Source organism: Tachyglossus aculeatus, chromosome 5 (genome assembly GCF_015852505.1).
Source record: "Tachyglossus aculeatus isolate mTacAcu1 chromosome 5, mTacAcu1.pri, whole genome shotgun sequence".
Taxonomy (NCBI): Eukaryota; Metazoa; Chordata; class Mammalia; order Monotremata; family Tachyglossidae; genus Tachyglossus; species Tachyglossus aculeatus.
Genome location: NC_052070.1, coordinates 98749038 through 98776562, shown reverse-complemented (window position 1 = coordinate 98776562; position 27525 = coordinate 98749038). Strand labels below are relative to the sequence as shown.

Here is a 27525-nt window from a genome sequence, read left to right as displayed (position 1 = left end):
TCCCCCTTCTAGACTGTGAGCCCACTGTTGGGTAGGGACTGTCTCTATATGTTGCCAACTTATACTTCCCAAGCGCTTAGTACAGTGCTCTGCACACAGTAAGCGCTCAATAAATACGATTGATTGATTGATTGATTGGAACTGAGCTCCTGCCTGCAGCGAAGACCCAAAGCTGAGGCTGCTCAGGGGTTCTCTGGCTTTAGCCCGGGATGCCAAAGCAGTGTACCTTAGTGGATAGAGCATGGGCCTGGGAGTCAGAAGGACCTGCGTTCTAAACTCTGCTCTGCCACTTGTCTGCGGTGTGATCTCAGGCAGGTCACTTAATTTCTCTGGGCCTCAGTTACCTCATCTGTAAAATGGGGATGAACATTGTGAGCCCCATCTGGGAAAGGGACTGTGTCCAACCCAATTTGCTTGTATCTACCCAGTGCTTAGAACAGTGCTTGGCACATAGTAAGTGCATAACAAGTACCGTAATTATTATTATTATCATCTTCAGACTGTAAGCTCATTTTGGGGAGGGAATGTGCCTGCTACTTCCGTTGTATCGTACTCTCCCAAGTGTTTAGTTCAGTGCTATGCACATAGTAAGTGCTCAATGAATACTCTTGATGATATGAACTAAGCAGCAGCAGTGAATTATGCTTGTGGCTTTGTGTTTATTTACCTGGACGATGACAAGGGAGCTAGGAGAGTGAGAGAAGTGGGACGGGGGAGTGATCGAGTTGGATGCTGATTTCAAATCCACCTCCGTCAGGTAATTTCTTCCTTCCTCCGCTCTCCCGAGTACCTGCTGAGGGCTGTGGGAGGGGGCGCCCACTGGATGGGGTGGTGCCCTTGGTGTCTGTGGAAGGAGGAAACACATTTATTTGCATTTTCAGTTTGTGAAAATCCTGTTTTGAAATGGCATGTTGGTGTGTGTGTGTGTCCACAAGCAACAGAGCTTACAGTTTGCTCGTACACATCCGATATTTACTAATAAGGAAAGTTCATTTTTGGATTTGAGTTTTCATTTCAGTTAGATTTGGTCCACTCGTGATGGTAGGTGAGCCGGCAGAGAGAGGACTGGCTAGTGGAAGCAGAATGGCTTGGTCCATCCTCTAGACTGTAAGCTCATTGTGAGCAGGGAATGTGTCTGTTTATTGTTGCATTTTATTCTTCCAAGTGCTTATTAGGTACAGTGCCCTGCACACAGTAAGCGCTCAATAAATACTGACCCTGGGCCTGACGTAGAAGGTTGGCTCTTTTTGGCACAGGTGTTTGGTGAGGAGACTGATCTTTCCCAGAGTTAAAGGTGCAAGTGGCACTTTGGGAATTACCGTTTGATAATAATAATAATAATAATGTTGGTATTTGTTAAGCGCTTACTATGTGCAAAGCACTGTTCTAAGCGCTGGGGTAGATATAAGGTAATCAGGTTGTCCCACTTGGGGCTCACAGTCTTCATCCCCATTTTACAGATGAGGGAACTGAGGCCCAGAGAAGTTAAGTGACTTGCCCAAAGTCACACAGCTGACAAGTGGTGGAGCTGGAATTTGAACCCATGACCTCTGACTCCAAAGCCCGTGCTGTTTCCACTGAGCCACGCTGCTGTCCATCACCTGCTCCACATAGGAGTCCCAACCCTTTGGCCATGCCCCCAGGGCACCAAGCACCAGGAAGAGGGTAGCCATTCATGGTGACCCAATCTGGTGGCCAGACGCTAGCTGCCCGAGAGACAGATGCCACTGCCTCTGGCACCATAGTCCTTGAAGAGGCAGCCCCACTCCGTGAGTTTTAAGCTTCCTTGGCCATGTGAGTTGAGGTAAATCCAGACTGTTGTGTTAAGCGCTCTTCATTTCCTGATTGAAGAGCTCTTTCCCATGGTTCCGCTCTCCTGTGCTTCTCATAAGGGCTTTGAGAGAGAGCCCTGGGGGTTTACAGGCAGAAGGTCTGGTCAGATTCCCCTCCGGGGTCCCAGCAGCCGCCTTCTGGTTTCTGAATCATCTGGAGGAACCGCTTGGTCTGAAAGTAAAGCCCATCTGGCTCTTCCCAAATTCGGTGCCCATCTAGAGAACCTGACCCTCCCCTGCCCCCAGGCTGTGAGCAACCTGGGGACCGAGTGGAGGAATCTGGGAGGCTATTATGTGGCGATCTGCTTCTCGGGAAACTTCCAGACTGCCCAAATCCCCAAACGGAGTCCAATCCCCTAAAGATGGTGTCATAGCAGTGGGTGGCAGCCGACGACTATGAGGCAGAGGTCAAAGAGCAGTGGGCTTTAGGTAATCTCTTCAAATCCAGGCATAGCTCTTTCCATGGAACCAATAGCAGCTCCACATCTGGAACTATTTCTTCCAAAGTAGTAACTGGATGAACCCAGCTGCTCTCTGTCCCAAATGCAGCTCTTCCGTGAAGCAGTCAGCCAATGATGACTTGACTGTGCTTGCTGATTTGGAGCACACGGTGATGGAGTTTTTTGGTTGGCTACCTACCAAACATGGTAAATGAAGCGTTCCAACTTCGTCTCCTGCAGTGGCCAATCCATTAAAATCAAAGGTTGGGATGAAGGGGCCCACCGTCTGCCTGCCCGAAGCTCCTTGAGGGCAGGGACCACGTCTACTAACTCAGTTATACTTTCACAAGCTCATAGAACAGTGCCCTGCCCCAAGAAGCAGCGTGGCCTGTGAGCATGTGGGCCTGTGAGTCACAAGGTCCTGGGTTGTAATTCCAGCTCTGCCACTTGTTTGCCCTGTGACTTTGGGCAGGTCACTTCACTTCTCCGGGCCTCAGTTACCTCATCTGTAAAATGGGGATGAAAACTGCGAGCCCCATGTGGGACATGGACTGTTTCCAACCTCATTAGTTTGCATCTAACCCAGCATTTAGTACAGTGCCTGGCACATAGTAAGTGCTTAACGAAAACCATAAGGAAAAAGGGCAGTATGGCCCGGGAGGCTCTGGGCCCCCCAAAACAAACACAAACACACACACACACACACACACTCTCTCTCTCTCTCTCTCTCTCTCTCTCTCTCTCTCTCTCTCTCTCTCTCTCTCTCTCTCTCTCTCTTTCTCCCCACTTTCTCACACACCCTCTTACTCGCTCATTCTCACACACTCATACTCTCCCACAGTCTCAAAACCCTCTCGTCACACTAACACACATTCACTCACGCCCTCTCACTGTCTTACACTTTCTGTCTCTCTCTGTCTCTCACACACACACACACTTTCATACTCACCCCTCCACACACTTTTTATCTCTCCTTCCCGCAGCACTCAGAGGACTGACAGACTTTTTTTCCATCCTTCCCCCACATCCCTCTCCTCTGCAGGCCCGCCATCCACCATGTCCGTCAGCGTCCATGAGAACCGTAAATCCCGCAGCAGCACGGGCTCGGCGAACATCTCGGTCTTCCACAAGGCCTCCCACCCGGACTGCGTCCTAGCCCACCTTAACACCCTGCGCAAGCACCGCATGTTCACGGACGTGACCCTGCGGGCCGGCGACCGTGCCTTCCCCTGCCACCGGGCCGTGCTGGCCGCCTCCAGCCGCTACTTCGAGGCCATGTTCAGCCACGGTCTGCGGGAGAGCCTGGACGAGGCGGTCAACTTCCATGACAGCCTCCACCCGGAGGTGCTGGAGCCGCTGCTGGACTTCGCCTACTCGTCCCGGATCGTCATTAACGAGGAGAACGCCGAGTCCCTGCTGGAGGCCGCGGACATGCTGCAGTTCCCCGACGTGCGGGATGCAGCGGCCGAGTTCCTGGAGAAGAACCTCTTCCCGACCAACTGCCTGGGCATGATGCTCCTGTCGGATGCCCACCAGTGCCGGCGGCTCTACGAGCTGTCCTGGCGCATGTGCCTGGCACACTTCGAGGCCCTGCAGCGGAGCGAGGACTTCCGCAGCCTGTCCAAGGCCACGCTGCTGGACCTGATCTCGAGCGACGAGCTGGAGGCGGAGGACGAGCAGGTGGTCTTCGAGGCGGTGGTTCGCTGGGTCCGGCACGACCCAGGGCGGCGCCGGGCCCACCTGCCGGAGCTCCTGGGGGGCGTACGGCTGGCCCTGCTGCCCGCCGACCGCCTCCAGGAGGCGGTGGCTTCCGAGCCACTGATTGCGGGGGACGAGCGCAGCCGGCTGCTCGTGGCCGAGGCCCTGCGCTACAAGGAGCGGATCCTGCAGGATGCTGGGGCGGTCCCCGGCCCCTGGGCCCGGCCCCGCAAGGCCGGGCACACCCTGCTCATCCTGGGCGGCCAGACCTTCCTGTGCGACAAGATCTACCAGGTGGACCAGCAGGCCAAGGAGATCATCCCCAAGGCCGACCTGCCCAGCCCCCGCAAGGAGTTCAGCGCCTGCGCCGTCGGCTGCAAGGTGTACGTGACGGGGGGCCGTGGGGCCGAGAACGGGGTCTCCAAGGACGTCTGGGTCTACGACACCGTCCGTGAGGAGTGGGCCAAGGCCGCCCCCATGCTCATCGCCCGCTTCGGCCATGGCTCGGCCGAGCTGGAGAACTGCCTGTACGTGGTCGGGGGCCATACGGCCGTGGCAGGGGTCTTCCCGGCCTCCCCGTCCGTGTCCCTGAAGCAAGTGGAGAAGTTCGACCCGGAGACCAACAAGTGGGCCATGGTGGCCCCGCTCCGGGATGGTGTCAGCAACGCCGCTGTGGTCAGCGCCCAGCTCAGGCTCTTCGTCTTTGGCGGGACCAGCATCCACCGGGACCTGGCAGCCAAGGTCCAGTGCTACGACCCGGGCCAGAACCGCTGGACCATCGAGGCGGAGTGCCCCCAGCCCTGGCGCTACACCGCCGCCGCCGTGCTGGGCAGCCAGATCTTCATCATGGGCGGCGACACCGAGTTCACCGCCGCCTCGGCCTACCGCTTCGACTGCGAGACCACCCGCTGGACGCGCATCGGCGACATGACAGCCAAGCGCATGTCCTGCCACGCCCTGGCCTCGGGTAATAAGCTCTACGTCGTGGGCGGCTACTTCGGGACGCAGCGCTGCAAGACCCTGGACTGCTATGACCCCACCTCGGACACCTGGAACTGCGTCACCACGGTGCCTTACTCGCTTATCCCCACCGCGTTTGTCAGCACCTGGAAGCACCTTCCGGCCTGAAGGGGCTGCCACCCGGGAGCCCGCCGAGGTAAGGTCCGCGCCTCTGCCTTCCGGCTTCCCATCCCCGTCCTGGCCGGCCCTGCTCCATCAGCCTGGCCAGGCCCCGTTGGCCCCCTCGGCCGGTAAGGTTCCCCCCGGTGGACGGGGCCCAAGGGTCGCTTTGTGTCAGACTGAGGGCTTACAGCCTCCACGCCCTTCTGCCCGTGTTCCACCGGCACTGGGAGGAATGGGAGCGGATGGGTCTGTCTTCTTACGATTTCCACAGCGGGGGCCGCCTGGAAACATTTCCGGTTTTCTCAGGACTCAAGGAGGTCACGCATCCTGACGTTTCCACTGCCTGCCGGGCTGTGGACAGGGAAGATGCTCTTTCTCTTGGAACACACCCCCAGGGCCTACCGGAGGCTAGTTTTAGCCTCCCAGATATCCCCCTGTTCCGACCCAGTATCCCCACGGCCATCCAAAGTGTCGGCCATTTTGCCCACCTTTCAGATGAACTGCATAGCCTGTCATTTTTAGAATTGGCCTTGGCAGGGCTGGGGAGGGAAATCTGAGATGGAGGTGGATAGCACAGTGCTTACTTCTTTTGGTTGTATGTAGTTTGTCAGTGAGTTGACCCTTGGGCTCGCATCCGGACAAGGTTGTACTGCCAAAGGCTCAGGCCCTCCAGAGTTCTTGCCAATCAGCCCAGAGCCAGAGGTTTCTGAAACATGGGTCACCAAGGAGTGGGCACTGCCGGGTAGGGGTGTGCCAGCAGAGCTGGGGCGAGGGCACTTTGAAGGGCTCTTTCCATAGCTTTGACCTGGAAAGGTAATGGGGTTCTTGAGCAGATACATGCAGGTGGCATCACGGCATTCCCCGGATCCAGCCCGACACACCCAGCCTCGGGCCCAGAGCCTGGGTGAGGCCTGCCAAGATGGCAGAGCCACTTCTAGGATGATTTGTTTGGGAAACAGGAGGGCGCCTGGGTCCTGTTGGGTGGATCGGAATGCTGCCAGCAGAGAGAGCCAGCGTCAGTCCCCAGCAGGGAGGATGGCAGTTTTCCGAATCTAGGGGAAGTAGAGGTATCGGGGAGAGCCAGCCTGTTGGGCTGTCTTTGACTCAGCCACCGAAGGAGTGGTAATACCGGTGAGGGCTCAGGGGAACGCTAGGGAAGGGATTCACACATGGGGTGCTCATCCTGGGGACCACCTCATAATAACAATAATAATAATGGTATTTAAGTGCTTCCTACGTGCCAAGCACTGTTCTTAAGCAATCAGGTGGTCCCACATGGGGCTCACAATCTTAACCCCCATTTTACAGATGAGGAAACTGAGGCACAGAGAAGTTAAGCGGCTTGCCCAAGGTCACACAGCAGACAAGTGGCGGAGCCGGGATTAGAACCCATGTCCTCCGACTCCCAAGCCCGGGCTCTTTCCACTAAGCACCCCGCTTCTCTTCCCCTGCCCGCCCCCAGAGCCAGGTGATGCAGGGAACTGCGGCCACAATACACCCCTCTCCCAGCACGAAGGCTCCCAGCCCAGGGCACCCACCAGGCCCCATCCTTGCCAGCCAAGGGCCTGAAGAGGAGACCTCCAGGTGACTTCTGGGTGTCATTCAACACCACTTGCTTGGGGGTGTCCAGCTGGCAGGGCCCTCGAAGATCATCCTGCGATGCAGCCACTAGCTGGGTCTTCCCCTCTTGGGCCCAGATGAGAGGCTGTTTCAGGAGCCGATCCATCAGGCCCTCCCAGGGGTCTCCATCTTTGGGGTTCAGAGTGGCGGAACGGCCAGGCAGAGGTGGAGAGGTTAATGCCTCAGCCTGAGAGCTGCGCTGTCCTGAATGTTAATGTGTTTCCTTCATTCACATGTCCCCCTCCTCTTCCCATCCCTTCTCCCTGTTGCCTAGCACCCACCAGGGCACCCCAGCTAATCTAATTAACAAGCACTGGATCATTCACGCTGTCAGGGGCTCCGTCCTTTTCTGCTCGGGACGCAGGGTCTCCTCTCGGGAGTTGTCCCCATGCTGGAAATTGATTTTGTCCCAGTGAATCGGGGGCAGCTGCCCTCAAACGCCGGAAGGCCTGTGTTCTGGCCAGGGTAGCCAGCACTCATCGTAGGAAGGAGCCTAAATAGGAGCAGATGTGAAGCCCCCAGAGTCCCCTCAAGGAGGGCTGGGGGGAAGAGCAGGAGTGGCCCCTGTCTGGGATTTGGTACTGTCCACGGAGAGGGTTGGGTTGGACCTGCCTGGAATAGAAATGAAGCTTGTACTCTTTTGCTTCTTTTCCTCGGGGCCCGTGTGACTGCCTATGTGCATGCCTGTCTCTTCTCGGCTTTCTCTCTCTCTCATGAGGACCAAAAGGAGAGTAAAAATTCCATCCTGGGTCTCCAGGGAACCTCCCTCCCTAAAGATGTTGGCTTGAGTTAATGCCTTCCAGAGTTCAGGTCTCCCTAGGTACCTCCTGTGAGAAGCAGCCCTTGGTCAAGGGGAGGGGGAATCATCCTCTGGCAGCAGAGCGAAGTGGGCCAGCAAAATCGGTCAATGGCGCTGGCGAGAAATCACCTGTGGACAGGAAGGATGTGGCCTGGCGTCTGTCCCAGTGAGCGATGCCGCCCAGTATCTCATACCCCCACTCCCTCTCCATGTAGGGGAAGGTGGGAGTGGCTGGCACAGGGCAAGAGAGGGAATTGTGGGGCTGGAGACTGGGCTGTATGACTTAGCTGCCTAACCCCTCTTTCCCTTGGGCCTCCTTAGCCCTATCCATGTTCCTGGAGCAGCAGTGGCCTTAATGGCAAGTATTCAGGCTGTGGCCCAGTCTCCCTGGGGCAGGTCAGAGGTAGGTTGGGTCAGGGTCTTCTGGTTGCACCATGGAGCTGGGAAAATCCTCAAGGTCATCTGGTCCAGCCCCTTGCCTCCAGGAGACCTAACCTACTGAGATCATTCTGAGCCCGTTCCTGGCCTGTCATGATTTCCAGAGTTGAACAGGAAATCCTTCCTTGCAGCTGACAGGTTTCTCTCTTGCTGCCACTTTAAGTCCTTTCCCCTTCAGTTAATTGGTCAAACAATAGTATTTATTGATTGCTTTCTATGTGCAGAGCTCTGTTCTAAGTGCTTGGGAGAATACTGGTCTTCAAGGAGTGGGTTGCCCCACTGGGAGGGGTCACTTCAGATGGACCCTTCACACCTTAAAAGCAGTTACTGTTTTGTTCTCTGTCTCCCCCTTTTAGACTGTGAGCCCACTGTTGCGTAGGGACTGTCTCTATATGTTGCCAACTTGTACTTCCCAAGCGCTTAGTACAGTGCTCTGCACACAGTAAGTGCTCAATAAATACGATTGATTGATTGATTGATTACTCACCCTACCTCAGCCTTCTCTTGGCCATGCTCAATGCCTGCCGTGTTTGACAGTTTTGACGGTTACTTCCTGGCTCCTGCCTGGAAATCTCAGGCAGGAGAAACTGCCCATGTTTTTCCCTCTCAGTATCTTGGGAGTTGAGGAAAGCCACCTGTCTTCCCCCAGAGTAATGGGGCTAGATTGAGGTGGCCCACAACTTTTATTTATTTATTTTTGCTAAACACTTACTGTCAAGCACTGTTCTGGGGTAGCTACAAGGTAATCAGGTTGGACATGATCCCATACGGGGCTCACAGTCTGAGTTGGTGAGTTGGAGGGAGGATTCAACCCTCATTTTACAGATTAGGAAACTGAGGCACAGGGAAGGTAAAGGAATTGCCCAAGGTCACACTGCAGGTAGCTGTCAGAGCTGGGATCAAAACCCAGATCCTCTGATTCCCAGACCCATGCTCTTTCCACTAGCCGCTTCTCGGAAAGGCGTGACAGGCTGGGGAGTTGGTGATTGGAGGATAGAGGCAGCCCCCCCCACCCTTCCCCCCACTACCCAATGGGAAAGAGACTTTGAGATTCCTTGGCAAATCCTGATGGGGAGGGAGACGAAGGTTGGAGCAAGCCATGGGGGAGGGCAGTGAGTGGTGAAGGCCAGAAGAGGGGAGAGAGAGAGGGTGGCGGTGGTATGGGAAGGGGAACCGAGGTTGGTCAGGGAAAGAGGGTGATGGGGGAGGTGCCTGGAGAGATTCTTTTGCAGCTAGAGCACTGATCGGTGACCCTGCCCCTACCCTGCCCACTTTTCCCTAGTCTCCCTCTGTTATCTTGTTTCTCTCCTTTCTCCCCACCATCTCCTGCTGTTACCATAGGAGAAGCAGCATGGCCTAGTGGCTAGAGCACAGACCTGGGAGTCCTAAGGACCTGGTTTCCAATTCCAGCTCTGCCACTTGTCTGCTATGTGACTTCGGGTATGACACATAACTTCTCTGGGCCTCAGTTACCCCATCTGTAAAATGGGCAGTAATATCGTGAGTCCCATGTGGGAAATGGATTGTGTCCAACCTGATCAACTTGTATCTGCCTCAGTGCTTAGTACAGAACCTGGCCCATAATATGTGCTTAACAAAAATGTCATTAAAAAAATGATTCCCTGTCTGTAGACACCCAGCTCAGTAGACAGCTCAGTTCTCATGGCTGCACCTCCATTTTCCTATTGAATGAGAACTTGGGGGATGGTGAATTCTACCACAGGTCCTGGCTCTCTCTGTGCCGAGCATACATGCTACTGCTGCCGCCATTCCACAGAGACTCAACCCCACCGGCGCTCGGCAGACAGTGGTCAGGCAAATTGGATCCACTAGGAAAGAAAGTTGCCACAAAACAGGCATCTCCAGAGGTCTGGATCTGGAAAACTCTCAGGCTGCCGCCTTTTTGGATTCTGCGGTGCAGTGGGAGAGGAGGCGGGTCCAGTTAGCCGTGCTCGTGGAATCAGGTGAGGGGTCACGCTGCACCACAGTGAGGGAGGTTGTTATGCTCTTCAGAGCTGCGAGCATCTGGGGTCCATCTTCCCACCGGGACCCCCATTGGGCAGGCCAAAAATAATCCGTGTCCTGGCTCCTTCTCAATGGCCAACCATAGACCGACATCTGTTCCCATGGTGCCACAGTTCCAGAGCAGCTGGCTCTTCCTCCGTGGTTGGTCAGGTTGCTAACTTCAGGACTCACGAGATGCCAGGATTTCCCATGTCCTTTTAGCCTCAAGGAACCTCTCCTCTGTTTCTTAGGAATCAGTCCCTGGCAGCTTCAGGGAGGCCCCACCCACCCCATCTTTAGGCAGTGTAGCCCCGAGGCTAAGGTGGGGCTGCGGCTGGGCACTATGAATCCTTCCCATGAGCCCTTGCAGCCACCGGACAGGCCGTGCAAGCTCACAGGCTGGATTGGGCTGGTTTCATCCTCCTCCGTTCCTTTGCACGCTCCTGTCTCCGGCTCCGGGAAGGCTTCTCCCTCATCTCTGTCCACCCCAGCTCCGGTGTTGGGTTGGTTCAGGCATGGAGGGGAGCTGATGAGAGTGACAGACCTCGGTCCAGGTCACCCTCCTCCCCGACAGCCCCTTCTCTGCAGCAGCCACCCCTCACTCTCTCCTCCCATCGTGTGATCGAATCACGTCGTGAGCAGTGAAGAGTTGTCTCTGTTTGACTTTCCTCTCCAGATGCCGCCGTCACTGCCTTTAGCCTCATCTGTTGGCTGGAGCCTGCCTGGGCACCCCCGCAACCCCGGCCTTCTCCAGAGAGCTGAAAACGGAGCGTGACCTCACCCCTTCCTCCCTCCCAGCAGCCCTGACCTGCCAAGGGCTGAGCCACGGTCCCCGCTCCATGCCGGCTGGGCTGGGAAAGAGTGACCAGGCCCTGCTCACCGGACTGCTGGTTTCTTGACAGAAGAGACGATGCTTCCACAGGCTCCGGGTGGTGGTGGGATTGGGGGGTCCCAAGTTGTTTTTTTGCCGAAGTAGTTGTTGGGGAAGGGAAGTGGAGAGAGCAGGATGAGGGGTGATGGGGGAATGGCTTCTGTTGAAGTAAGAAAGAAGTAAGATCCTTAACTGTTAATGCCCTTTTCTCCTCCTTAAAAGGCCCAGAGGATGAAGGGGGCCAGAGCACCAAGACCCAAGTAGGACTTATGCCACAGCTGGAGTTGACGACCTGCTCCCACCCACCCTTGCACACAGCGTCTTAGCTGGGATCTGCTGGGACCTGGGATCCAAGTTTTGGTTTAGCGGGTGACGGACTGGGGCTGAGCAGGGTGGGTTTGAATTTCTGAGGAACATTGTCGGGGGATTAGAAGAGGTTGCTCACAGGAGGCACTGGGAAAGATTTCATTGAGGAGAGGAGTGGGTTGTGGGTGAGAGGGTGGCTGGCCCTGCGTGGGCGACTTTGAGGCAGCCGTTGGGGCTCAGTGAACGCCTGAGACACAACTCTTGAAGCAGCAGAACCTCTTGTGCACCCTACCATAGCCCTACATGGGCTGTGGGCGAAAACTTCTTGATTAGGGAAGAGTGGGATGGGAGTTACCTTCAGTGCATTCTATCTTCCCTCTCCGAAGGAAGGAAGAGCATTCTTCCTTCCTTCTTCCTCCCACTCCATCAACAGTGCCTCTGCAGTTCTCCCCTCCCAGAAGAGGCTCAAAATGGGCCCTTCCTGCTCCTGCTCAGAGCAGGACCCTGGGGGTGGAGCAGTTACTGGGGAGAATGAGGTAGAGGGGTGCGCCCAGGTCAGTCAAGTGCTTGGATAACCCCAAATTGCTTGTCCCCCTTTTCCCTTTTCCACTAACAGGTGGGACTTCCAGGGCCATAGTAATGGGTTCTGCTGCTCTGAATACACCCTCCTCCCACCCGACGACTACAGCTCCCCCAGCTGAACGGGGCTGGACAGAGGCCATATCTCCCAGCATGCCCTGGCCTTCTTTTGCCTGCCCACAGAGCTGTGAGTAGGGGGCCGGGGAAGACTGAAGGACGGATGTGCCCCAGGGCCAGTGTGGAGATCACACATTGGGCACCACTCAGCCTGGAGAGCCACAGGGTAACCAGATTTGTGGCCTTTTAGTCTACCCACCTCTGGGCGGGGAGGTACCCCCGAGGTTTGCTGCAGTTAAGGCTTCCATGTGTAATGTCTTGCAGGGAAGTTAATTCTGTCCCCTCATCTGCCAGAGTGCAGCGGAGGGTGGGTTCTGCACCTCTCCCATCCTGGGAGGCCCCTCTGTTGACAGGCTCCAACATGCCTCCCCATTCCCGAAGGAAGATGCCGGCACCTCGGTGGTCTTGGGCATCTGGGAGGGAGGAAAGATCTATTCCCACCTGTGCCCTGCGCTTTGGTGAGGAGTGACCAATGATCCCAGGGAGGCTTCCTCTGGCTCCCCCAAACCTCCCTGGAGTTCCTGAAAGCACATGCCCCAGTGACCTTGTTGGGAATGGTTAGCTGAGAAGAGCACACACACTTTCATACAGCCTTGGCTTGCTCAAAAGGTTTCGCCCAGTTTACTGAAAATTGTGTAGCTTTGACCCAGTTTTCTAACAATAAAGGATTCTAGGAATTGTGGGACTCCTTGTGGGAGATTTGATTTTCTAAAGACTCTGGTCGAATAGAATTGGCGAGGGTGGTGGAGACGGGTCGGGGGGACAAGGAATGTCGGCAATCAGTGACCTGTTGGCAGCAGCAAAGGAGGAACCAAGATACAGTTGTGTGGTTCCAGACTCCAAGTGCCCCTGGTCCTTTGGGAGTAGAGGTCGGTAGCCCAGAGAGGAGCCTAAAGCAGAAGTTGGATGATCTCTCTGGTGTAAATGAATCAATCCATGGTATTTATTGAGCACTTGCTGTGTGCAAAGCTCTGTACAAAGCACATGGGAAAGTACAATATAATATCTAGGAGGACATGGCCCCCATATTCACCCTCTCTCGTTTCCTCATAAAAAGGTGCTTAATACAGTGATCTGCACACAGTAAGCACTCAATAAATACCATTGGTTGATTGTTAAAAATAGTTCTATTGATTGAAATGATAATAGTGGTATCTAAATGTGAACTATGTGCCAAGCACTGTGGTAAGTAGTAGGGTCTTGTCTTGTGTTGTCGCATCATCTCCGACCCATATCGACTCCATGGACACATCTATCCCAGAACACCCCAACTCCCTCTACAATCATTCTGGTAGTGGAGTCATAGAATTTTCTCAGTAAAAATACAGAAGTGGTTTACCATTGCCTTCTTCCACGCAGTAAACTTGAGTCTCCACCCTCGACTCCCTCCCCTGCTGCTGCTGCCCAGCACAGGTGAGGTTTGACTTGTAGCAGATTGCCTTCCACTCGCTAGCCACTGCCCAAGCTAGGAATGGAGTGGGTAGGCCTCTGACTCTCACTCCCATAGCCGAGACTGGTAGAGGACTGGAAACTCTCCAGTTGCAATCCTGAGAGGGGAAGTGCTAGGGTAGATGATGTTTAATCAGATCAGATGCAGTCCCTGTCTCATTCATTCATTCATTCAATCGTATTTATTGAGCACTTACTGTGTGCAGAGCACTGTACTAAGTGCTTGGGTAGTACAAGTTGGCAACATGTGGAGACGGTCCCTACCCAACAATGGGCTCACAGTCTCTTGTGGGACTTGCAGTCTGAGGAGGAGGAAGAACAGGTGTTGAAGCCCCATTTTACAGATGAGGGATCTGAGGCCACACAGCAGGTAAGAGGTGAAGCTGAGATTAGACCCCAAGTCTCCTACCTCCTAGATCTGCTCACACCCCACTAACCCACAGTGAATATTGGCTGGGTCCCAGCCCAAGCTGATTCTGAGGGCCTCTTGGAAGAGGGTGGGGGCCTCCTGCTTTTTCTCCCTATGCCTGGTACTGGCTCCATAGCTCAGAGCTTTGGTTCATTGCTGGATGGAGTGAAGCTAAACTGACCAACAAGGCTGGGGTGGTCCGGACACCCCTACCCGCCTCCGGTCCTGCACTTCGCCTTCTCCTCCCGGCCCTTTGCTGGTGCGAACCAGTCAGTGGAGGAGTTGTGCCAATTCCTGGATTCATTCCCGACGTTCCAAGGACCTAGAGAGACCAAGGTAACAAGGCCAGGCCCATCTCCCGCTGCCGTCTGTCTTGTAAAAGGGAGGGGAGCTGCTCCACCCTTGAAGCTGGAAGGTCGAACAGGTTAAAGGGGACTTTTTGAGACTGCGGAGAGGGGCTTGGAGCGCTGGGTCCCTGTTGCTGCTGGGAGGGTGGGGGGCCTGAGAGGATCTTTCCCGCCAGCGTCTACTCAGGGGAGGGAGCCCCACTCGCCGTCCTGCCGGGCCATTGTAGGAGGGAATCCTGCAATCCCCGACAAGGTGAAACCCTTGGTGCGGGAACTATTGCTACCTCTTGGGTCAGAAAGAGAAATTGGTAGTTAATGAAAATCAGATGCTTTGTAAACACTGGCTAATAAACCATGAGCCAATTCCTGCTCTTCCGGACCTGCTGGAAGCAACAACCAAGGTTTTTGGGGGGATTTTTTTAATGGTATCAGGCACGGTATTAAATGCAGGGATAGATATAAGATAATGGGGTTGTACACAGTCCCTATCCCTCAAAGGGCTCACAGTCTTAATCCTCAAGTAACTGAGGCACAGGTACATTAAGTGACTTGAGGTAACTGAGGTACAAGGACATTAAGTGACTTTCTCAAGGTCACACAGGGATTAGAATCCAGGTCATTCTGAGTCCCAGGCCCCTGCTCATTCCACTAGGCCATGCTGCTTTTCAAGATTCCCTCCTAGCTTCCACTCTCTAGGTTTTACCATGTTTGGACTTGCAGTCTTCCCTCCTACGATGCCCCAGAGGGGATGGCAAGTAGGGCTCCTTCCCCCAAGAAGAAGGAACAGAGAGCTTAAGCAATTTATCATCACCCAGCAAGGCAGTGAACTTTGCCCAGGTTAGGCCGTCATCCCCTGAACTCTAGCAAAATCCCCAGAGCTGGGCTGCTTTGAATAAGAATTTTTCCACGTTCCGATGAGGGCCATTGAAGTTGGCTCTGGGAAAGGGAAGGGTTTGGGTCCTCCTGCTTTGGGAACTTTCTGCTGTTCATCTCCATTTCAGGGTTCTCTCTGTCCTTGGGCAGATCACAGGGTTGAGGGGCTAGGGTGGGGTAATGTGGGAATGGAGCTTCCGTCCACCAACCTCTTGGTTATCGTCCACCAGGCAGATGTCAATCAGTGACATCTGCATCTTCTTCATGTCAATACCTGGTAACATGTACACAGGCAGTTAATCTCTGCCTGTAGCTGCTCTGAAGTTTCATTTCATTCCTCCTCCTAGGAAGACAAGCCAGAAACTCCTTCAGGGAGATTGGAGCTTCTCAACTTCTTTCCAGCCCAGAGAGGTTAGTGATCAGGTATCGTGCCTACCAATTGTATCCTTCCAAGTGTTTGGTGGCGGGCTCTGCACCCCGTAGGTGCACTTAATAAATACCATTGCTTGATTGATTGATTGGGTAAAGGATGATGCCCTCCATCTCTCTAAATCCAACATGTGGCCCATCTTGATCACGAAGATGTTGGGCTAAGGTTCCGAGGAGCTGACCTTTTCCTTTCTCCAGTAGGAAGGGATTGCTTGTGGCCCTGCAGTCACAAGAAACCATTGCACAGTGGCCTGTCCCGTATGGTCTTGGTCCCTCAAGAAACAGGGAAGGCCTATCCCCCAACCTACTTGTAGCTGTGCTCATTTCTTCCAACTTCAAGAAGCACCAAGATGTTCCATGGCACAAAGAATCACTCAATCCATCAGTGGTATTTTTTGAGTGCTTTCTGTGCTCAGAACACTATACTAAGCACTTAATAGTGTACAGTCCAGTAGAGTTGGTAGACATGATCCCTATCCTCAAGGAACTTAATGTCTAGGAGGGTCTTCCCTTCTCCTTGTCCCTCAATTTTCTTCTGCCTTAGTTCTCCAAGGACTCAGCAAGACTGGGGAGAATCTGGAAGCCTTTTTTCCTCACCTCCCCCTTTCTAGTCTTGATTCCTCTTTGTTGTGCCACGTTTAAATAATGAGGTATCATTATTATTTTGATATTTAAGTGCTTGCTCTGTGCCAAGCACTCCACAGACCTGTCCACATGGGGCTCACATTCTACATAGAATGGAGAACAGGTATTTGACCTCCATTTTCCAGTTGAGGAAACCGAGACACAGAGAAGTTGAGTTGCCCAAGATCACACAGAAGGCAAGTCCTCTGACTCGCAGGCCTGTGCTCTTTTCATTAGGCCATGCTGTTTCCCAGTTTCCTAAATTTTCCTGTCCTTTTTGAAAGTGCCTTGGAGCCTCACCGGTTCTTTGGTTGGGTACCCCCTCTGTGGATGCCATCAGCTGTCAAAGCTTCAGGGAGGATCTCTAAGAAGAAGAGGACTTCCTCAGGTTGGGGGTCCAGGCCCGCTACCTCTCACCTGGTCCCTGGGGAAGTTTGGCCCTTCCCTCTTGGGTGTCTTCCTTCTCAGAGATCGTTGACGGACTGTTTCAGTAAGGCCTAGCTGGATGGAGCCGCCATACCAGCCAGGGTGCTTCCGTCCCTATCGTTCCCCTCCTCATTGAGTAAAAATTCCTCACAGTTGGCTTCAAAGTTATCCACCAACTCTTACCATCTTACATATCAGCTCTCGATGTTCTTGTCCCCAGTAACCTCTTCCCTTCTGTCAAGCTCAGCTTCTGTCTGCACCTCTCACTCAACTTGTCAATCAATCAATCAATCAATCGTATTTATTGAGCGCTTACTGTGTGCAGAGCACTGTACTAAGCACTTGGGAAGTACGAGTTGGCAACATATACAGTCCCTACCCAACAGTGGGCTCACAGTCTAGAAGGGGGAGACAGAGAACAAAACCAAACATACTAACAAAATAAAATAAATAGAATAGATATGTACAAGTAAAATAAATACATAAATAATAATAATAATAATAATAATGGCATTTATTAAGTGCTTACTATGTGCCAAGCACTGTTCTAAGCGCTGGGGAGGTTACAAAGTGATCAGGTTGTCCCACGGCGGGGCTCACAGTCTTCATCCCCCTTTTCCAGTTGAGGGAACTGAGGCCCAGAGAAGTGAAGTGACTCGCCCAAAGTCACACAGCTGACAATTGGTGGAGCCGGGATTTGAACTCATGACCTCTGACTCCAAAGCCCTGGCTCTTTCCACTGAGCCAAGCTTGGTAAGTGCTTACTATGTGCCAGGCACTGGACTCAGCGCTGGGGAAGATACAAGGCAATCAGTGTCTGTCCCATGTGGGGCTCACAGTCTCCATCCCTATTTTACCTATGAGGGAATAATAATAATAATAATGATTATGGTGTTTGTTGAGTGCTTACTATGTGCCAGGTGCTGTACTAAGCGCTGGGGAAGATACAAGGCAGTCGGATTGGACACAGTCCCTGTCCCACGTGGAGTTCACAGACTCCATCCCCACTTTACATCTGAGGGCATAATAATAATAATGATGGTATTTGTTAAGCGCTTACTATGTGCCAGGCACCGTACTGAGCGCTGGGGTGGGTACAAGCAAATGGGGTTGCACACGGTCCCTGTCCTACGTGGGGCTCGCAGTTGCAATCCCCCTTTGACAGATGGGGAAACTGAGGCCCAAAAGTAAGGGGACCCGCCCCAGGTGGCGGCCCGGCCTCCATCTAACTAGGCCATGCTGCTTTCCCAATCCCACCCGGTCCTGGCTCTCCCGTCTCCCTCCACTACCCGCCCCGGAGGTGAGCCGCTTTCTTAATAAACTTTATTGTGGTGTTCGTAAAAAGGAAGCCATCGGGACCAAACCAAAGGCAAATTTAAAAATCCTAATATATATATATATATATATATTCTCCTTATATATAGATATTTATAGCTATTTATAGACCCGCAGGGAGGCAGACTCCGGGGCCGGGGAGGGCCGAGGACGTCTCTAGGAAGCCGGGGCAGGCAGGCGATGGGGAAGCTGTGGAGGAATGGGAAGGGGAAACAGGGAAGGGGGAGGAAGTGGAAGGAAAGGTCTCCCCGTCACAAACACACCTCTCCCTGCCCCTCATGGACGCACACAACCCCTCCGACGCACCTCTCCCGTTTCCCCCGGCCCGGGTGCCCGTCCCCGGGGAGGACGGGCGGGCTCAGTCCATCTTGAGGTTGACGTAGATGTAGCGGATGAACTTGAGGGAGGAGAAGAAGGAGATGGTGCACAGCATGAGGAAGAAGACGTAGCCGGCGAGGAAGGAGTAGCCGAAGAACTGGACGGTCTGCACGGGGCCGGACATGTTGGAGCAGCGGGCGTAGTAGAAGACTGGGTAGAGGAAGATGAAGAGGCCCGTGGAGCCGGCGCTGAGCATGGAGCGCCACCACCAGCAGTAGTCTTCGCCTGACAGCTGGAAGTACGTCAGGGACAAGGAGATGCAGGTGCCCACGCTCAGCAGGATGGCGAACACGAAGAACAGGATCCCGTACAGGGTGTACTGCTTGTGGCCCCACACCGTGGCAAAGATGTAGTACAGCTCCACGGAGATGGCGCTGAAGGGCAGGAAGCCTCTGATGGTCATGTGCACTGGGCTGGACTTATACCAGGGCTGAGGCGGGATCTCGCGGGCGATGTTCTTGGTGCGGCATGGGGCGTCGAAGGGGCCGGCATGGTTCTTGCCGAAGATGCTGCCGATGACGGTCAGGGGGAAGCCCACCAGCAGCCACACGGTCAGCAGCAGTGCCACGGTGGTGGCTGGCAGGGCCTGGGTAGACCCGTCGGCCCAGTGCACTGAGATGACCATGCTCCACATCACAAAAAAAGGCACGGAAGACAGGCTGGTGGTGAGGACCACGTTCCACACCCAGCGCTCGCCCCCGATCTGCCGGTAGAAGTGGCTGGACACGTAGCCGGACACGCAGCAGGTGAGCACGTACAGCAGGATGGCCGCCGAGTTGATTGCCCCGTGCCGGTGCACGTTGAACAGCCCCAGCAGCCCCATGACGATGATGCCGGTGCCCAGCGCCAGGAACTGGGCCCCGACGCCCAGCACGGCGCAGAGCAGGCCGCAGTGGGGCAGGAAGCGGAAGACGTTGGTGTGGATGATCTTCCAGCCTTTTTCGCCCTGGTTGAAGTCATCGGCCGTGGGGCCCCCGCCCCGGGGGCCGCCCCCACCGTCTCCTCGTCCAGGTTGTAGCACGCCAGGTCGTTGCGCAGGACGCGCATGAGGATGACGGCCACGAAGCCGACCAGCAGGAAGACCAGGACCATGGAGTTGATGACGGAAAGCCAGTGGATCTCCAGGGTGTGGGGGAAGAAGTCATCGTCGCCGGGGCTGCCGCTGCCAGCCCCCCGCCGGTCCCCGCGGCGCTTGGCCCCGCCTTGGGCCCAGTGCACGCTGTACGTGTGGGTGAGGCGCAGGGGCTCCTCCGCCCGCCGCCTGCCGTCCAGGCTGTGCGGCTTCACGTCGCGCACCGACACGTTGGCCGACACGATGCAGTCGCCGTGGAAGCCCAGATGGAAGTCCAGGTGGGTCCACAGTCCCAGCTTGTGGCTGTGGGGCAGGAAGCCGCTCTCCTCCATGTAGCCCACGAAGCTGCTCACTGGCAGGTCGTCCACCACGAACTCGAAGTAGTACAGCTCCTCCACTGCCCGCCGCAGGCGCTCCACCTGGGCGGGGCTGAGCTGCAGGTGGCAGAGGGTGCGCCTCTCGGTGTTCTCGCGGAAGCGGATCTGGTACATGGATTCGGCCATGCAGTCTCCATCCAGGACCTCCCCCAGGCTGAGGCTCTTGTGGCGGATCTTGTCCTGGCTGCAGATGGGCAGCTGGTAGTAGTGGTAGGTCTCCTGGGGGTTGTGGTAGGGGCCCACCTTGTTGACATACAGCACGACGGGGTCACCGGGCTGGTAGCGCGTCTCGCCGGTCGCCCCCAGTGCCCGGCCGTGCCCAGCAGCAGCAGCGGTGAGAAGGGCAGGAGGGGCGGCTTAGGTGGGCGGCCGGGCGGCCGGCAGGGGACGCCCGGGGCCGGGGTCATCGCCTGCGGGCCAAGCGGCAGCGGTCCGGCAGGGAGGGAGGAAGGAAGGACTGGCAATGGCGGCCGTTGGCAGCCACGACCACAACCGGGCCTCAGGCTTCACTTCTATTAGAGTAATAAATATGTACAAACATATATACATATATACAGGTGCTGTGGGGAAGGGAAAGAGGTAAGATGGGGGGGATGGAGAGGGGAACGAGGGGGAGAGGAAGGAAGGGGCTCAGTCTGGGAAGGCCTCCTGGAGGAGGTGAGCTCTCAGTAGGGCCTTGAAGGGAGGAAGAGAGCTAGCTTGGTGGATGGGCAGAGGGAGGGCATTCCAGGCCCGGGGGATGACATGGGCCGGGGATCGATGGTGGGACAGGCTAGAACGAGGCACGGTGAGGAGATTAGCGGCAGAGGAGCAGAGGGTGCGGGCTGGGCTGTGGAAGGAGAGAAGGGAGGTAAGGTAGGAGGGGGCGAGGTGATGGAGAGCCTTGAAGCTGAGGGTGAGGAGTTTCTGCCTGATGTGCAGATTGATTGGTAGCCACTGGAGATTTTTGAGGAGGGGAGTAACATGCCCAGAGCGTTTCTGGACAAAGACAATCCAGGCGGCAGCATGAAGTATGGATTGAAGTGGGGAGAGACACGAGGATGGGAGATCAGAGAGAAGGCTGATGCAGTAGTCCAAACGGGATAGGATGAGAGCTTGAACGAGCAGGGTAGCGGTTTGGATGGAGAGGAAAGGGTGGATCTTGGCAATGTTGCGGAGCTAAGACCGGCAGGTTTTGGTGACGGCTTGGATGTGAGGGGTGAATGAGAGAGCGGAGTCGAGGATGACACCAAGGTTACGGGCTTGTGAGATGGGAAGGATAGCAGTGCTGTCAACAGTAATGGGAAAGTCAGGGAGAGGGTAGGGTTTGGGAGGGCAGACAAGGAGTTCAGTCTTGGACATGTTGAGTTTTAGGTGGCGGGCAGACATCCAGATGGAGATGTCCTGAAGGCAGGAGGAGATGTGAGCCTGGAGGGACGGGGAGAGAGCAGGGGCAGAGATGTAGATCTGGGTGTCATCAGCGTAGAGATGATAGTTGAAGCCGTGGAAGCGAATGAGGTCACCAAGGGAGTGAGTGTAGATTGAGAACAGAAGGGGACCTAGCACTGAACCTTGGGGAACCCCCACAGTAAGGGGATGGGAGGGGGTGGAGGAGCCTGCAAAAGAGACTGAGAATGAACGACCAGAGAGATAAGAGGATAAGGGAATGTCCACCTCATTCCCCTCACTCCTGCTGTTCCCTGAGCCTGAGACCCCTCCCAACATCTGAAGTCCACAGTTGTCCCCATCCTTATACAGTGTGGCACAGTGGAAAGAGCACGGGCCTGGGAGTCGGGACCTGGATTCTAATTCCAGGTCTCCCGCTTGCCTGCTTTGTCAATGGGGTAAATCACTTAACCTTGCAGTCATCTCATCTGCAAAATGGGGGTTTAATTTGTATTATCCCTCCTCCTTAGACTGAGAACCCCATGTGGGACCCAATCATCTTTGTATCTATCCCAGCGCTCAGTGCAGTGCCTGACACATAGTAAGCGCTTAACAAATACCGTAATTATTATGTTCAAAGCTCTCCTGAAATCCCATATTCTCCAATACGATTTCCTAAATCCAATCAATCCTTCAACCCATTCTCATCACTGGTGTATAAGTGTATAGTTCGTTGTGGGTGGGGAATGTATCTATTTATTGTTGTACTCTCCCAAGTGCTTAGTACCTAGTGCTCTGCTCACAGGAAGCACTCAATAAATGCAATTGAATGAATGAATATAATAAATCATTTATTCTGATTTCTGTATTGGTAAATATTTTGATATCTTTCTGCCCTCCTAAAGCATAAACTCCTTGCTTGTAGGGAACTTGTCTCTTGCTTCTCTGTAGTCCCTATGTCGGATGGGGCTTTGTCTTATCTGCCTATCTTGTATTTACCCCAGCACTTAGTGCAGTGTTTGCCACATAGTAAGTGCTTCCCAATTATTATTGACTCAAGTATTCAGTACAGGGCATTACACCCAAGAGGTGCTTAAGTGATACCATTTCTATCCATTCGTCAGAGGTATTTATTGAGTGCTTACTCTGTGCAGAACACTGTACTACATTCTTGAGAGAGCGCAGCACAGATGGTAGAGACTATCTCTGCTCCTGTTCCTCCTGCTCCTCCTGCTCCATCTACTACTGCTAGTAGAAGTACTACTACTGTACACCTACCCACCTCTCAGGATAGCACCTGGAGAGTTCCCAGTACTCTACCAGTCTCGACTTTGGGACGGAAAGTCAAGCAGAGGCCTGGCCATTCCATTCCTAGCATGGGCAGTGGCTAGCTAGTAGAAGGCAATCTGCTACAAGTCAAAACTCACCTATGCTGGGCAGCAGCGGTACAGAGAGAGTCGAGGGCAGGGACTTAGGTTTATTGCACGGAGGGAGGCGATGGTAAACCACTTTGGTATTTTTACCAAGAAAACTACCAGAACGATTGCAGATGAAAGTTAAGCATTCTGGGAGAGATATGTCCATGGTGTTTCTATGGGTCAGACATGACTTGACAGCATAAGACAACAACATATGCCCATCAGCCTCCACTGCCCCTCAGCCTACCCTCCAACACAGTTAAGGTATTAGTTAAGTGCTTACTATGTTTCTGGCACTGTAGTAAGCACTGGGGTAGACACCACCTAATCAGGTTGAACCCAGTCCATGTCCCACATGGGGCTCACGGTCTTAATTCCCATTTCACAGATGAGGTAACCAAGGCACAGAGAAATTAAGTGACTTGCCCAAGGTCACACATCAGTCAAATGGAGGAGCTGGGATTAGAACCCTGGTCCTCTTAACTTCCTAGCCCGTGTTCTATCCACTAGGCCAAACTGCTTCTCTGGGACGTGCTCAATAAATACAATTGATTGATTGATGATTGATTGATTGAGACCCCACCCTCCTTCCCAGCTGGCCCCCTGGGAGCCAATCTTCTAGGGAGACAGTAGTTAGTAGGGGTTGTCGTGCAGGGGGATGGATAGGAAGCCTGTTTTATGCTGCAGGCAGCCCTCTCCCTTTCCGGCATCCCATTTAACGTGCAAATAGTAAGTTTGGATTTGTATTGAGTTTTTTTTATTTTCTGGAACCACTTTTACACCAATGATCTCGTTTAATCTTCACCACATCCCTATGAGGTAGGAAGAGGAGCAGCTTGGCCTAGTGGAAAGAGCCCGCATCTGGGAGTCAGAGGACCAAGGTTCTAATCCCAACTCTGCCACTTGCCTGCTGTGTGATCTTGGGCCAGTCACTTCACTGCTCCATGCCTCAGTTTCCTTATCTGAAAAATGGAAATTAGATCCCCGTTATTCCTCCTGCTTATACTGTGAGCCCCGTGTTAGGCAGGGAATGTGTCTAACATGATTACCTCATGTCTATGCCAGTGCTTACAACAGTGCTTGGCATGTAGAAAGCAGTTAACAAATACCACTGTTATGATTATTATAATTATAATCCCTCCTTAGCAGAGGAGGAAACTAAGGTCCAGAGCTTTTAATTGACTTTCTTGAAGTCCCACAGCAGGCCACTGGCCAAACTGGGGGAAATAATTGTTGTGGTATTTGTTAAATTTCCACTGTGTACCAGTGCAGGAGTAGATACAATTCTATCTATAGTATAATATAATGTAATATATCTATACTATCTATATTGTAGTATATACAATACTATAATACTGAATCAGTTCATACATGGCCCCTATCCCACATGGGGCTCAAGGTTGAAGTAGGGGAGAGAAAATGTACTAACTCACCATTTTACAAATGAGGAAACTGAGGACCAGAGATGTTAAGTGACTTGCCCAAGGTCACACAGCAGACAAGTGGTGGAGCCAGGATTAGAATCCAAGTCTCCTGACTCCCAGGCCCATGCTCTTTCCAATGTTTCTCATTTCTCTGTTTCTTGCCTGAGATCAAAATGAAAACTTTGGAGGTGCTCTATGTCCCGTCACCATGTAGATCTTCAAACACCTCCAGAACTCTGCACGAGAACGTTAAGACCAACGTTGCAGAGGCCTATGGGACTTCTCAGCTTGCAGAGGTGCAGACTCCGGTGGGGGAGGGAGGGAGATAGGGGTCCTAAAATTTCCTCCTGGATGCTGGGGCATGCCGTTTGGCCTTGAGGGACAGGACACAGGGATGGGGGCCCCATTGCCCCAAACTGGGTCCAAATGTCAAGCCGTGGAAAACTGATTTTAGTGGGGTATGGTTCATCTCTTGCCCCGTGGCTCCGGGAAAGTTTCTGGGAGGCGAGAGGGTCTCTGACATCTCTCTAGTGTAGATTTTGCCCTCCTGTGGCATTCTCGGAGTTGGGCCCTAAATCACAGCCATCAGCCTCAACGAGAGGTCGAACTCTCAGTGCCACCGGCAGGGACACTGTGAAACATGAGGCAATGGGGAGAGGAAGTGCACTGGTGTGGCTGCTAATTTACCACAATAATTTATCAACTGGTCTCCAGCCTGTGCAATCCTTCTCCACAACCCTCCACCCCCTTCTTTACTCCAGACTTCATTGCCCAACACAGCCTATCAGTCAAGAAGTCTATGTGCCGGGTGTGGAAATGGCTTTCTCTCTACCCCAAGTCGGCTGGGCCGGGCCTCTCTCTGCTCCAACTCTAATAGTTTCCATTCTTCTCCAGAATTCCTCCGTGATGCTGGGGCAGCTGGGATGCCAATTTCTGAGTGACTGGATCGGGGTTAGGTTCTTGTGAATTTGGGAGGAAGGGAAAAGATGAATAGTTATTCAATCAATCAGTCAACTGTATTTATTTAGCACTTGTTATGTGCAGAGCACTGTACTAAGAGCTGGGGAGAGTACAATACAACAATAAACAAACACATTCCCTGACCAAAATGAGCTTGTAATCTAGAGGGGGAGACACCTATTAATATAAATAAATTGCAGATATGTACATAAGTGCTGTGGGGTTGGGGCAGGGGCGATGAAAAAAGAGAACAAGTCAGGGTGATGTGACAGGGAGTAAGAGAAGAGAAAAGGGGGGCTTAGTCGGGGAATAAGTGTAATTCTGCCTTCCTTCTTTCGTCTCCCTGTCCATCATCCCGTTACCCGTGCTTTTTGCCCTCACCTAGCGGGACGCCTCACCTCAGAAATTATATTCTTCCCCACCTTCAAAGTTACCTCCTCCAGGCTATACCCCCTGATTAATTACCCCCCACCCCACTTTCCAGCCATGACATTCCCTCAACCCTTTCAGCACTCCCTCTGCCCTTAATTTTGTGTATATTTGTAACAAATCCACCCGCTTGAATTTGCTTGAATTTCACCTGTCTACTTCCTTTGTTTTGTTGTCTGTCTCACCCTGGTAGACTGTGAGCCCGTTGTTGGGTAGTGACCATCTCTATATGTTGCTGATTTGAACTTCCTAAGTGCTTAGTACAGTACTCTGCACACAGTAAGTGCTCAATAGATATGGTTGATTTGATTGATTGATTGATTGGATGTAAGCTCCTTGAGGGCAGGGACTCTGCCTACTATATTGTACTTTCCCAAGCTCTTAGAACAGTGCTTTGCAACAGTAAGTGTTCACAAAATACCATTGATTGAATGATGGCTGGAAATGCCTCAGTTTCCTTATCTGTAATGTGGGGAAAAAATATCTATTCTTCCTCCTTAAATGGTGAGTCCCAGGTAGGACAAGGGCTGTGTGCAATCTTAGGGTTTATCACAGTGCTTCCATGCAGTAACCTTGAGTCTCCACCTTCAACTCTCTCCCAAGCCACTGCTTCCTAGCAGAGGTGAGTTTTGACTTGTAGCAGATTGCCTTCCATTTGCTAGCCACTGCCCAAGCTAGGAATGGAATAGGTATGCCTCTGCTTGACTTTTCCTCTCGTAGCCAAGACTGGTACTCATTCATTCATTCATCCAGATGTGATCCTGAGAGGTGTTACCAGTAGTACTAATGATACTTATTAAAGGCTTGTCTATGTTTATCTGTCTTTATTAAGGATATCTCTAAATTATTCATTATAAATTATTTATTTATATTAATGCCTGTCCCCTCTCTAGACTATAAGTTTGTTGTGGACAGGCAATGTTTTTACCATCTTTGTTGCATAGTACTCTCCCAAGCACTTAGTACAGTGCTCTGCACATAGTAAGTGCTCAGTAAAGATTATTGATTGAATCCCAAAATGACCCCAGGAGGAGGGATTTTTGCCTAGTTAAACTGTGAAACCAAGAGTGGCAGAAGCCAGGAAGCTTTGTACCCCTTAGTACAGTAAACACCTCTTTGGATCCTGATAGTTTGTTCCAGTTGATCCTTGCTATGTCCAAATCGTGAAAATCGACATCCTCAGCCTTCTGGCTCTGGAACTGAGCAGATTGGACACAGGTAGTGTCCAAGATTTCTACCTAGGAGTAGAGATTCCAGAAGTAACTCCTGATGGCCCTGTGGTGATTTCAGCCCCCAGTAAAGAAGAGCACAAAGGCAGATGGGCAGAGATAGACAAGCTTAAAAGAGACCTCCAGAGACAACTAGACATGGAATCCAAGACGTGAGACAGGGTGATCCAGAGACAGATTCACAGATGGAATCTGACAGACCCAGAGATGGACAGATGGAAATGCAGAGACAATGACATTCCCACCTCAGGAGGATTCAGGCTCATGGTACATCCAGGCTTACTTCTAACCCAGACCCTTTATGAGGATAGAGACATTCCACCAGAGGCCAGCATATAGAATTGAATATCTATGCCTCCCCCTTTCCTTCCCCAAAGCTAGCCCAAGTCCCAAAGAGAGATGTTTCAGAGAACAGGGGGTATAGAGGGAGTAAGTACCTTTTTCCGTGATTCCCTAGCAAACCTCTATATGTTGCCCTTTAACTCTCCATTCAATCTTTTCCTCCTAGTCCTCTCTCCCCTCTCCAAGCCCCTCCTCTTTTGGGAAGCAATGTGGCTAGTGGAAAGATCATTACCCTGGGAGTCAGAGGACCTCTGCCACTGGCCTGCTGTGTAGTTTAGGTAAGTCACTTAACTCCTATGTATTTCAGTTTCCTCAAGTGTAAAATGGGGAGTAAAAAAACACTATTGCTGTATTTGTTAAATGCTTACTATGTGTCAAGCACTGTCCTAAAAGCTGGGGAAGCTACAAGATAGATACAGTTCCCGTTCCACACAGTTATCAGGAGATAACTGAGGCATAGAGAGGTTAGGTGACTTGCCCAAAGTCACAACACAGGCAGGCCCATGGTGGAGCTGGGATTAGAACCCAGGTCCCCTGACTCCCAGGATTAATTTCTTGTTGTCCCTTAGAGTGTGAGCCCCGTATGGGACAAGGACTGCATCAGGCCTGATTACCATGTAACTATGTCTGTGTGTAGCACAGTGCTTGGCTCATAGTGAGCTCCAACAAAGGCTAGAGCTATTATTAGAAAGCCTGGCTCCCAGACAAAGACCCCAGGAAGGAGGCGGTTAGAAACAAACCCTCAGCAGGATGGCACCCCTGGGGCCAGATGTTGGGCATTGGGAGAGAACTGGAGGGGTCAAGCCTACCTAA

The 27525-nt window shown here is 52.9% G+C and overlaps 2 protein-coding genes and 2 non-coding genes across 4 annotated transcripts in view; 1 reads left to right on the top strand and 3 right to left on the bottom strand.

The window, feature by feature from the left end:
• The window catches only part of KLHL25 (kelch like family member 25), a 37926-nt gene extending 25415 nt beyond the window's left edge, over positions 1-12511 (top strand). Inside the window, exons 2-3 of the mRNA XM_038746915.1 lie at positions 3315-5126; positions 10630-12511. Coding sequence (XP_038602843.1) covers positions 3329-5098 — 1770 coding nt within the window. The 5' untranslated portion in view covers positions 3315-3328 and the 3' untranslated portion in view covers positions 5099-5126; positions 10630-12511. The remainder of the gene's footprint in view (positions 1-3314; positions 5127-10629) is intronic.
• A 738-nt stretch (positions 12512-13249) lies between these two features.
• On the bottom strand, positions 13250-13383 carry LOC119929394. Its single transcript, XR_005451520.1, has one exon. It is a non-coding gene; the product is annotated as a small nucleolar RNA SNORA7 (small nucleolar RNA).
• A 4438-nt stretch (positions 13384-17821) lies between these two features.
• On the bottom strand, positions 17822-19866 carry LOC119928644 (transmembrane 9 superfamily member 1-like). Its single transcript, XM_038747094.1, is given in 2 exon segments — positions 17822-19072; positions 19075-19866. Coding segments are annotated over 2 exon segments (1593 nt in total). The 5' UTR covers positions 19672-19866; the 3' UTR covers positions 17822-18076.
• Positions 19867-25773: 5907 nt separating this feature from the next.
• LOC119929360 lies at positions 25774-25912 on the bottom strand. The gene has a single exon (XR_005451487.1). It is a non-coding gene; the product is annotated as a small nucleolar RNA SNORA7 (small nucleolar RNA).
• Positions 25913-27525: the final 1613 nt, after the last annotated feature.